General features: G+C 38.5%; 2 protein-coding genes across 7 annotated transcripts in view; one reads left to right on the top strand and one right to left on the bottom strand.

The window, feature by feature from the left end:
* Positions 1–3,415: 3,415 nt before the first annotated feature.
* LOC117786993 lies at positions 3,416–5,051 on the bottom strand. The gene is made up of 3 exons (XM_034625427.1): positions 5,010–5,051; positions 4,361–4,633; positions 3,416–3,883 (listed from the first exon to the last, which is right to left on the bottom strand). Exons 1-3 carry the CDS (start codon positions 5,049–5,051, stop codon positions 3,416–3,418), a joined length of 783 nt encoding a protein of 260 aa, XP_034481318.1.
* Positions 5,052–7,403: 2,352 nt separating this feature from the next.
* LOC117788588 (Down syndrome cell adhesion molecule-like protein Dscam2) overlaps positions 7,404–11,942 on the top strand; it is a 30,108-nt gene continuing 25,569 nt past the window's right edge. For all 6 annotated transcript variants that reach the window (XM_034627379.1, XM_034627378.1, XM_034627383.1 and 3 more), the window contains exon 1: positions 7,404–7,554. In XM_034627379.1, coding sequence (XP_034483270.1) covers positions 7,506–7,554 — 49 coding nt within the window. In that variant the 5' untranslated portion in view covers positions 7,404–7,505. The remainder of the gene's footprint in view (positions 7,555–11,942) is intronic.

Raw genomic sequence — 11,942 nt, 5'->3', positions numbered from 1 at the left:
GCGAATGTTGTCAAAGGAGTTTTCTATGCTAAAAATAAAAACATAAGTGCGAGTATAAATGTGAAATGCGTTGACGATTGCATTTTTCAAGTGCACAGCCACACATCAAGGAGGCCATTGCGAGTGTTGGGCTTGCAAATTTAAAGAGTGTGCGACACACACACACACACCCACACACACACGCACAGGCACACATCGTGTTGACGCGTGAAAAGCATGTATACCAATTAAATGCAACGGACAACGCCCAAAAAAGTATGCAACAGAAAAAATGTATGGCAACTGCTGTCAATGACAGCGCAAATAAATGCAACAAAGCGCGTGTAAAACGCGCAAAGCTGAAAATCAATAGTGTCATCACCCACACACACACACACACATACACACCAACACATATACATATGTGTGTGTGTACATAAGATTGTATATAGGCGGCCTGGTCAGCTGCTGTTTGCTTAAACATAACAGCCAGGCAGCTTGGGCATTTGTCATAACAGCGGCAATAATCAGAACGACAAGCCTACAACAACAACAACAACAACAGCAGCAGCAGATATGCTGGCAGAGGAGGTGCAACGACAGCTACAACAACAACAAGAACACGGGAAACGGAAACGGACTGTGCAGGCCCATCCATGTTGACGTCAGTCACACAGCGTGCAAATGTTGACCTACATAGAAAACGCTGAGCAAACAGGCGCATAAATGCCACGCCAAACAACAGCAACAACAATATCAACAACAACAACAACGCGCAGTGCGGATAAGTCTGTCTTCTTGTCCAGTTGCCAGTTGCATTGTTAGAAATATGACGGACATAGTCATAGTCTATATGCATATAGCAATATCTATCTGCATATCTATAGTTATAGCTATAGCTGCAACTACTATAGCTGTTGTTCTTGTTGCTCTTATTCAGGCTGTTATTGTTTTTAATACTAACCAGCATCATAATTGTTATGTAGATTTATAGAATTGGGTTGGCAGCATCATTTGGTGTCCAGTGCCCAAAGGCGGATGTGCCATAGCCATTTTAACAAGCCAGGCATAATGCACACACACAATGCACAGTGGAGCAAAAGCTACTAATTATAATAAATATTATATATGTATTTTATATGGGTAACTGTCTGTATTTTTTTTTTTTTTTTTTTTTTTTTAATTTTGTTTATTTAATTATTCTGTTATTATTTACAACAACTTAAATTAAACGTATATGCTAACTTCTAATACAACCTAGTCAAAAGGCTAGGTAATGCTAAAGTTTGTTCCAACAATATAAAAACTACTGCGTGCTTTTAGGCGCTTGTATTTATTAAATAATAATTAAACTAAGCTATTACTGCCGTTCTACTTGCCCGATACAAATAATTTTTTTTATTTCTAAACCTAACATAAATCGGGTTCTATCTAGGGTTTTTTTTTTTTTTTTTGGCCAAGTTCCACATAAAAAAACAAGTACCCAAATAAATAACACGTATGTATTACTTCTATTATTTTAGACCAATGGCTTCTTGTGCAATTCTTCTGAAAATTCATCGCAGATAACGATTTTGATAACCGCTTGGTACATTTTTTTTACTCCATAAAAATTTACCCACTTTTATGTACATATCTATTAATTTATTTTAGGTGCATTACATTATACTTCCAGATAACCTCCATAACAAACGGAGCTGAACTCAGCGACATTTGAAGTCGCACATTGACTTGATAGCGTCCAACGGGATGAAAGAATGGTATAATCTTGGCCTTAGCCATGTTTTTCAAAAAATAAACCTTGGGTGCAATCGGACATCTGAAGATGGTTTTATTCGCCACAATCGCCTGGTAAGTATGACCTAACGCCTTGCTCATCAATGGATTGTTGAGAAACTGACAGCCATCCAGTTTCTTGATCTCATACATTATGCGCTGTGATGACAAAGCCCGAACGATGATGTTAATCGAGAACGTAGGCGCCTCTTTGACCACACGGAAGGTGTACAACATCTCCTTGTCGGGCACTTTGCGAAAGTATTCGACAAAATCGTGATCACAATTGGTTTGCACTGATTCGATTATTATCTTTACTTTGCCTTGCACACTGATCTATGAATAAGAAATTTCATAAATATAAAGGTGTTGCATTCTATGTGATTTTACCATATCGTTAGACTCCACTCTTAAAACACCCATCGCATAAAGAAGAAAAACCAAAAGCGAGAGCATTATAAGCTCTGAACTGGCGATTCGTTATTAACAAACAACACAATCCAATCCATTTAAAGGTCTGTTATAAAGTAGATGAAAAGTAAAAATTGGTAATTTGCTACTTTGGTAATGCATCATTAACTGCTAGCTGCAAAACTCTAAATAATTGCAAGTCTGATTAATCTGTGATTTAGTAATTTGTATTATGACCAAATTTTTAACGAATATTTAGAACTTTATACTTCCACACAATTTGCATGACAAATGGGGCACGACTTTGGGACATATGAAGCCCCATCGTGAGTTGATAGTGCCCAAGCGGATGAAATGTTGGCATTATAAAGGCCTTGGCCACATTCTTCAGATAGTAGACTTTTGGTTGAATGGGGCACTTGAAGAAGCTATTGTTGACGATTAGTGTGTTGTAAGTGGACGCCAAAACTTTGTTCATAAACGGATTGTTGACAAACTGACAGCCATCTAAATTGTTGATCTTGTACATTATCCGTTGCGACTTTATAGCTCGCATTACGATGTTGAGAGTGAAGGAAGGTGCCAGCCTTACGACCCGGAATGTATGAAGAGTTTCCTGATTTGGAACTGGATGAAAGTACTCCACAAAGTCGTGATCACAATCGGTATCCACGGATTCCAAAACAACCTTTACTTTGCCACACACAAATATCTATAGCAAAAATAAATTAAACAATTTATAACATATTTTGATAGATATTTGGTAATAATTACAAGTTTCAGCAAAAAGCAAAGAAGGCAAACCCGAAGTAACCACATTGTGAGCTTCAAACTGCCGATCTTCAATGAACAGTCAACATCAATTGTTTAGATATTTTGTGCTGCCAATCTACTGAGTTTTAATTAACATATTTATAGATTCGTGATAGCAAATATTTATTTAAAAATTTGCAAAGTTTTTTGATTTGTCATGGATCATTAGTTGACTTTTAGTTCAGATGTATTTTAGAATATTTCCAGTCAATTTCCACTTAAATTTAATGCCAGTTACAAAATTTTTCGCTAGTACTACTTTTAGAATGCAAGTGAAATAAAATTTTATTAGCACTACTTTTTTCAATTCTGATGAAAGGTTATAAGTTGTTGTTACTAGAAAGATGTTTACTTTGGTAACGCATCATTAATTGCTGGCTAAATATCTAAATGTAATTGCAAGTCTAATTAAGTAGTTTTTATAATGCCCAAATTTTTAACGAATATTTAGAACTTTATACTTCCACACAATTTGCATGACAAATGGGGCACGACTTTGGGACATATGAAGCCCCATAGTGAGTTGATATTGCCCAAGCGGATGAAATGTTGGCATCATGAAGGCCTTGCCCACATTCTTCAGATAGTAGACTTTTGGTTGAATGGGGCACTTGAAGAAGCTATTGTTGACGATTAGTGTGTTGTAAGTGGACGCCAAAACTTTGTTCATAAACGGATTGTTGACAAACTGACAGCCATCTAAATTGTTGATCTTGTACATTATCCGTTGCGACTTTATAGCTCGCATTACGATGTTGAGAGTGAAGGAAGGTGCCAGCCTTACGACCCGGAATGTATGAAGAGTTTCCTGATTTGGAACTGGATGAAAGTACTCCACAAAGTCGTGATCACAATCGGTATCCACGGATTCCAAAACAACCTTTACTTTGCCACACACAAATATCTATAGCAAAAATAAATGAAACAATTTTGAACATATTTTGATAGATATTTGGTAATAATTACAAGTTTCAGCAAAAAGCAGAGAAGGCAAACCCGAAGTAACCACATTATGAGCTTAAGACTGACTATTTTCAATTAATAGTCAACATCAATAGTTTGGATATTTTGTGCTGCCAATCTACTGTTTTTATGAGTTTTAATTATCATATTTACAGATTATTGATAGCAAATATTTATGTAAAAATCTGCAAAATCATTTGGTTTTTCATGGCTCATTAGCTTACTTTTATTTCAGATGCATTATAGAGTATTTCCAGTCAATTTCCATAACAAAAGGTGCTGTAGTCTCTTTCATTTTGATGCGGGCATTCAAATGATAACGTCCATCGGGATGAAATGGTGGCATCATAAGTGTCACCGCAGCACTTCTCATAAAATACACCCTCGGCTGAATAGGACATTTAAAGGTTGTGTTCACCAACACCTTACGATAAGACGATCCCAAAGCCTTGTTCATAATGGGATTGTTCAGAAACGGACAGCCTTCCAGGTTGATTTTGAACATTACTCGCTGGGTCTTCACAGCTCGCATAATGATGCTTATTGTGAAGGAGGGTGCCAGCTTTGCCACACGGAAAGTGTAGAGCGAATCTTTATGCGGCACCTTGTCGAAGAACTCCACAAAATCGTGATCACAATTGGTCTGCACAGACTCTATAATTGTTTTGACCTTACCACGCACGGACACGAACTACAATTTTTAGATCTATTAATTTATATATGAATATTTAATTGAAATATCCTACCGTTTCGTTAGAACCAACTGTAAAAACATGTGGCATGCACAACAGAAAAATACACGTAAATAATGAACGCATTATAAACGGACAACTTAGATATTAAACTGGAAAAAGTTCTAAACACATTGTAACTGTAGAGCAAAAAATTAAAATTACTTCATTAAAATTAGTTTAATATTCAAACAATTTAAATAGCTATTCTAATCAACCAATTAGATTGCGATAAAACAAATAGCAGCATAAATTATGTTACAGTTGAGGCTTCTACTAATTGCGACTTAAAAGTGAAAAGAGAATATCGATTGCCAATTGTGCAATTTGACCCACTGTGCGAGCATTGTTGGTCATTTGGTCATAGACCGTAGTCATGTCCATGGCCGCCTTTTTGAGGGGTTTGTTTTTGTTTTACGTGTATATTGTTGGCTCGATGATGGGACTCTCGCATTTTGGCACGTTGCATAGTTGCAACGTGCAACCCGAAAGTGGCAAGCCAATGTTGTGCCACCTGACAATGTCTAATGATGATGGAGTAAGTGCAGCAGCAACTATATAATCACAGCCATAACGTCAAGGTAGCGTCAGTGTTATTGTATATTGTTGTTGTTGTTGGTGTTGTTGTTACTGTTGTTGTTGTTGTTGCTGTTGGTTACGTGCAGACACGCAGGCAGTCAACCAAGCATACAACCAACCAGCGAACCATCCAACGAGCCAGTAAACAAACAAGCTAACGCTGCTTGAGCCAACGAGTGTTGCCTGTGGTAAGTGGGTTGGGTTTTGCATCCTCCTCTTTGGTGGTGGCGTAGGCGGAGGCGTGGCATTTTAGAAGGCGTTTGTTATCGCACACAGCGAAAACTCAATGAGTCAATGACTTTTTGGTGTCGTTCGTTGATGCGCGACGCGGCGTTGTTGTCATTAGCAACAACACCGACACGCACTCATTGACAGTCCTACACACACACTCACACACACACATAGATAGATACCACATACGTCCATTTGTTGGCTACTGTTGTCCGTTTGGTCGCTGGGGGCTATGTAAACGCGAACCAGCAATAAATTTGGCAAACAAACACGTTTTGGCTTATGTTTTATTGTTGTTGTTTTTGTTGTTGTTGTTGTTTCCATTGCGGCTGATGTTTCGTTGTTGTCCTTGGCGTACCTAATGTATGTCAACGACAGACAACGCAGCTGCTGTTGTTGCTGTTGCGGCTTTCCTTTTTTTTTGTTTTGTTGCTCGTCCTTTTTTTTACTCATTCATATTCAGTTGCTGATGGGAGGCATTCTGATTCGGCTGGCTTTTTACGCATTCACGCGCCTTAAATTGGCCAACAGAATGTTGGGAAAACAAAAACAAATTATATGCTGCATGCTTTTAGGCTAAGTAATTATCATTTTTTGGCAACGCACAACAGCAACACTTGGCACAACCATTTACTATACGATGCTGTTGGCTTTTTCGCACTCAGTAGACATAATTTCCCCAGTTGCTCATTAGCCGCAGTCTGTGCTAAGCCAACATGGCTTTAAGTGTGAAATTGTTTGGGTAATGCCAAGTAAATTATGCAAATATATTATGAGTTCATAGATGTGTCCGCACAGGCCAGACAAATTCATTTACGCCCACGCACACATTTTTCACTGAATATATTTAGTAGGGACTTTTGTACTGGATTTGATTTTACAGAGTCCTTTAAGATATTAAATTATATAATTAAAAAATAAGAAAAATTAAAAAGATTGCTGGCCTAATTTAATCTGAGGAAAACTATTTGTCACGCACTCATTCGATTATGCTGAAAATAAATGTCAACTGGCCAAAAAAATTTAAACATTAAACGAGGCGTTCAGCCATGGAGAAAAAGGCCTTCTCCCAATATAGTTCTAGCCTGTCCAGTGTAAACACGGAGCACAGCTGTTAGGCCAGCTAGCTGCCTCTCCCTCAGCCTCTCCTGCCTTTAGAGTCTCGGCTCCTGCTCGTGCCTAACCACAGACAACAAAATGTGGGGCGCATGCGTCGAGTGTGCAGTGCTTTTCTGGCTGTCAAGTGCACCGCCAAAGCGGAAACACCACACAGCACAGCACAGCACAGCCGACAGTGTTGGAGTTCGAGTCAGTTGCTTTTCGAGGCTCGTAGGATACGCACGGCTCAGGCGGTTTATAAAATGCGGCAACTGAGTGTATGTGTACAGTGAGTGCTGTAAGTGAGTGGCTGGCTGTGAGTGCGAGCGGTTCGAGTGCGAGTTCAAGTGGCCAGTGGACTGTGGACTGTGGACAGACTGTGTGTGTTGTGTGGTGAATAAACGACGACCAAAGAGCACAGCAAAGAGAGTACAGAATCGCAGTATCGCAGTATCGCAGTATCTGAGTATCGGAGTATCGCATCTAAGAGCTTTGACAGCATCGCTGCCAGAACAGGCATCGCAGTCAAGTCGAATCCTTGCAAGCGTGCAGTTGCCTCAACGGAAGTGTTGTGCGAGTGCGAGAGTGTGTGCGAGCGTGTGTGTGTGCCCGGAGTGTGCCGGCTTCAAAGTCTAACAAAACATGCTAAAACACAACATAGCTATCAACGTTATCATCTAGCAAAATTTTCCAAATCTATTCCAAAAATTGTGCCAAAGAAATAAATTTGAAATGTAAAGCCGCTTTTAAAGTGCAACACAAAAATTGAATCAAAATTGCTCAACAAATCATTGCATTAAACAAAAAGGCAACTTTCTGCCAGACCTCCTCAAAAAAAAGAAAACAAACAAAAAAGAATTCAAACAAGCAACCAACCGACGGAGACGTAAAGTAAATCAAAATCAAAACAGAAAACCGGAAAGCATGTGGATTAGTAGCCGCCTTTTTGTGATTTGTTTGCTGCTCAGGTTTGGTAGGTGCAACTTATCTCACTCCTCTCATTCCTCTCACTCACCTCTTACTCTTTCCCCTCCTCTTCAGTTTTTCTCTTTCCCTAACCAGCCGACTCTTAAGCCTTGCTGCCGGCTTTACTTTATCAAATCGCTTGTTACGCGCCACAATGTATGCTTTGATTTTTGTGTGAGTGTGTGTGTGTGGTATGGCCCTCAACAGCTGTCGGCATATTCCAAAACTTATTATGCCAAAAGGCGCTAAAGCTCATAAGGATTTTTAGGGATTTGACGGGTTTATCGTCAGCATCAGAAGAAATGGCTTAAACATGCAAGTTTACCAAGTTTTTTTCTTGGGCATTCACATTGTTTCAAATTAAGCTAAAAAATTAAATGTATTCCATATATCTTTTCGGAATCAATTCAACATTTTAATTTAATGTTATGCTGTGTAGTTTTTCTATGGCATAAAGAACAAGTCTGCATAAATAAATAATATTTCAATTTAAATAAAAATTATCTTCTGTGGCAACTAGATGATGGCTCACACTTTCAACGCAATGCGATTTCATGCTACAATGAGCATATATGAATATAAACGATTTTGGGAGAGGTGTTAACATAATTTATGGCTGAGCACTCTCTCTACGAGCTATGAGCTACGAGCTAAGTGCAAATGATTTGCTCATTTTATGATATAGTCGAGGCCATAAAAATGATGCTCATAGCAACAAAAACTAAACTAGCAAGCGCACAAAATGCGTATACATAATATGAAATTGCCTTATGATAAAAATCCAGGCGTCAATTTATGCCACAAAATGTTGCCCTCGGTTTGAGTGTGTGACTGTGTGAGCTTGCCTGCATATGAAAGACTAATGAAATGTGTCAGAAACAGAGTCAAAAATAATCGATCGAACTGACAGACTTATCAATCTCTTCACACACATAGAAATAAAATAGCGTTTGAATTTTTTTTTTTTTTTTTTTTGAAATTTGATATTTTCCAATTTTCATTGCTTTCGTAGCTGTTTGCATTTTATTATGGCAACGCCAATAACAACTGACGCAAATATTTTTTGGACAGAAAAAAATTACTGAAATGCCGTACAGATATTTCATATTTTATGCATACATATACATACTTATACTCCTACACATATACAATGTATATATCGACTTGTATCTATATCTTTTCGCACCCCTGGCTGAGGTTGAAGCAAATGAAAAATATGCAAATGAAATTGTTACTCAATGTCGGAAGGGCGCGCTCATATTTTATACGTTGCTATTTCATTTTCATGCGGATAAAAATACACATAAAATATAATGCGATTCATGAAATCAGCACCAGAAAAAAACAACAGAAATTAGATTAACCCAACCAAAGTATAGATCTCTTTTCCTCGACCAGCTTTCTCTTTTCTAGGTTTGACAACAAAATTAAGAAATATTTTTGTGGGTTCAAAAAGGGCTGTTGCGCTCTTTGATTGATTGCGTTTTAAATCCTTTGTGACAAACACATTAATTTGTTGTAGGATTAATGAAGTGCATACCCAAATGTGCTCTCAGTTCATGGGGAGGGGTCAGAGTGAAAGCAGCTGGCTTGAAATTGAGAAAAAACAAATGAAATAAAATATTTCTAGCCCCAACCAATTTAATTTTATAAAAAGACCTTTAAGTACTCTCTCTATAAATATATTAATCTCTCTATATTAATCTAAGTCACATGTATTTTTTTATCAATCTCAATTAAGTTGTGGTTGAATTTTATAAAATATGTTTTTTATTGTATACGTTTTTAAGGTTTATTATTTTAGAAGAAACAATGTCCTTAAATCCTCTTTATTTTATCAAATATATTGTTGTTAGAGTATATTAACTTTGTATTGATTTTGTATGGCATTATTTTTACTTTCATTATTTTCAATTTGTTGTTTCTTTGTAAAAACAATTTGGCCAAAATACATTTTCATATCCCGTTGCCTTTTCTTGGGCTCTGCCTTTTGGGCTCGCTTTCGTCGGTTCCTGGTCTGTGTGCACTTTGGCTTTAAATGGGCTTAGGGCCAGCTGGAAAGCATCTTTTGGGCCAAATATAAAAATAAAAAAAAATCAAGTTATTTACAATTATTATAACTGTTGCTGTTTTTTGCTGTTGTTGTTGCTGTTGCTATTGCTATTGCTCAATGCGCGTCGGTCTGTAAGCGCTTAAAGTTCTTTCGAGTCTTGGCTTAGACAATATTGACTTGGCAGCCGACTTGCTATACACTCACAAGTGTGTGGGCGTGTGTTTGCCTGTCCTGGCGTTTCCTTTTGCTGGATTTTGCACATAAAAATTGAATTTCCTGAACTTTTGGGCTGATTGCGCATAAGGCATGGTCCACCATTTCCGGCGGGGCGTTACAAAGTACCAGGCACTTTATCTGGATACTTCCGACGTCTTTCTTAAAGTCCCTTCAACTCGGCTCGACTTTAAGGTGATTGAAAAACTAAATGTGTGTTAGTTTTCTAGCTGTCAGCTTTTATGTGCGCTCCCGTAAAACTGCCCTCGAATTAAGCGGTGCTTTTATGGCCAGACCATTATAGATATTACGTCTGCAGCATCATAAATACAAAACTATATACGTACAAAGTCAGACAACGGCACTACAAAAAAAAAACACACACACATACCACATGCCCAAAGGCAAAGAAATAATTTTAAAAAGTGCCAAAAGGGCACAGTCAGAAAAAAAAAAAAGCAGCCGTCTGAGATGCCTCGCAAAGCAACCCCTCAAGTCCCAGTGAATGAGAAGAACACATACATTCCATGTGAAAACCAGAACGACAGAGAATAAGCGAAAATGCGTGGGTGACATCGGGAGAGCAGGGAGAAATGGAGGTAGCCACCGCAAATGCATTTGCTGTTGAGTGCAACGAACTGACAGGAAGTTTGACAACTTGTTAAATGCTGACTGTTTTAAAGCCGCTTGAAATGAATCTGATTGTAGATCTTGGGCAACTGTGGCATGTGGCAAACTTGCCCAAATTGCCTCAGTTTTAATGGAATTGAAACTGTGACTGCTACTTCGCTCCTCGTCAATCCTAAAGATCCCAAAATGCTTTATAGCTTAGGCATGAAATCCGCATAACCGAAAATGTAGCGCAGATAAATGGAAATATTCGCGTGAATGTTTGAGCAGCAGGAATAAGGCCTAGTCGAGGTGCTCAAAGAACAAGATGATGATGTTGCTGGGATAGAAGATGAATAAGATCTGGGACCGGGACAAAAAAACCTATACACATACATACACACAAGAACAGGAACAACGGAATACACGCACAGTAGCGCTTGCAGCGAAGACTTTTTGTTTTCACAGGAAAGAATAAAAAACCTACAAGTGGATGTACACACACACACACATAATACACAGCCACACATGTGTGTGTGTGTGTATACACCTACACATATGTGAGTGCGCTTTGAGGCACATGCTCGTAAAACATACCCTTTCTGCCCGAAAAAAAAGGAAAATATGAACCGAGTGCCAAGCGTACTCAAGACATACTTGCAATAATTTTATGGCCTGGCTGAGGCTTCGTCCTCGTCCTCTCCCTTTTCCTGGTTCTCATCCTCATTCTTGTCCTGACAGCGGGAGCCATAAAATCAGCGGGGAAAAGCGAAATAAAACGAACACTGGCTAAGGCGGAGACGTAGAGAAAAACGAAACCAGAAAGAAGTAACATAAAAATCCATGATGCCAAGCATAAAACAAAAAGCGCCTGGCCAAGCACAACAACAACAACAACAACAACAACAACGAGAAAAGCAACAAAAAACATACAAAAGCAAAAAAAAAAAAAGAACAAAAACAACTCTAATTGCAGACACAATGACTTGACGGAGCGGGACAGCGCACCGTACGGTGCTACGGGGCGGAGGCGGTATGAAGGATGGGGGAAAGCAGGGCGGAGTAAGAGGCTCCTAGTGCCAGGCCTGAACGAGTTGCAAGGATTTGCACAGCGCCGCAGGGACAGCCGCTCGGGTGGCACAGACAGTCGAGGCGCATTCATGTGGAATTTGAAGCGAAATGTCAATTTGTGAAATATATACATACATAAAAATATATGTACATATCCATCTGTATATATGACTGTAGGTATATTTATAGAGATGGCAGAAAAAAAGGAAACCATGCTGAAGACAAAAATGTTATTCTAATTTAAGATAAGGCAAAAATCTGTTTGCCAAGCGAGACGAAAGTAGAGAAAACACATTGAAATGCTTTCAAATGGGGAACGGTCTGGAGATGTGGAATATACTAAATTTAAAAGCCTATTTAAGGGGGAACATCTTAGTACACCCCAAATACAAATCTAAAGAGGCTTTTAAAAGAGAAATACATAAATATATGCATATTTGAAAGACATT

This window comes from Drosophila innubila (genome assembly GCF_004354385.1).
Source record: "Drosophila innubila isolate TH190305 chromosome 3L unlocalized genomic scaffold, UK_Dinn_1.0 0_D_3L, whole genome shotgun sequence".
Classification (NCBI taxonomy): domain Eukaryota; kingdom Metazoa; phylum Arthropoda; class Insecta; order Diptera; family Drosophilidae; genus Drosophila; species Drosophila innubila.
The sequence above is the reverse complement of the archived record's forward strand: the minus strand, read 5'-3'. Positions and strand labels throughout refer to the sequence as shown.

What these genes read in the sequence shown, in the direction of transcription:
- LOC117786993 (XM_034625427.1), bottom strand. Translation starts at nt 5,051, where the DNA reads ATGACTACGGTCTATGACCAAATGACCAACAATGCTCGCACA. An exon ending in TGACCAACAATGCTCGCACA is followed by an intron (nt 4,634 to 5,009) that starts GTGGGTCAAATT and finishes TAAAAATTGTAG; the next exon opens with TTCGTGTCCGTGCGTGGTAA. An exon ending in CGTCTTATCGTAAGGTGTTG is followed by an intron (nt 3,884 to 4,360) that starts GTGAACACAACC and finishes TTTTTGCTATAG; the next exon opens with ATATTTGTGTGTGGCAAAGT.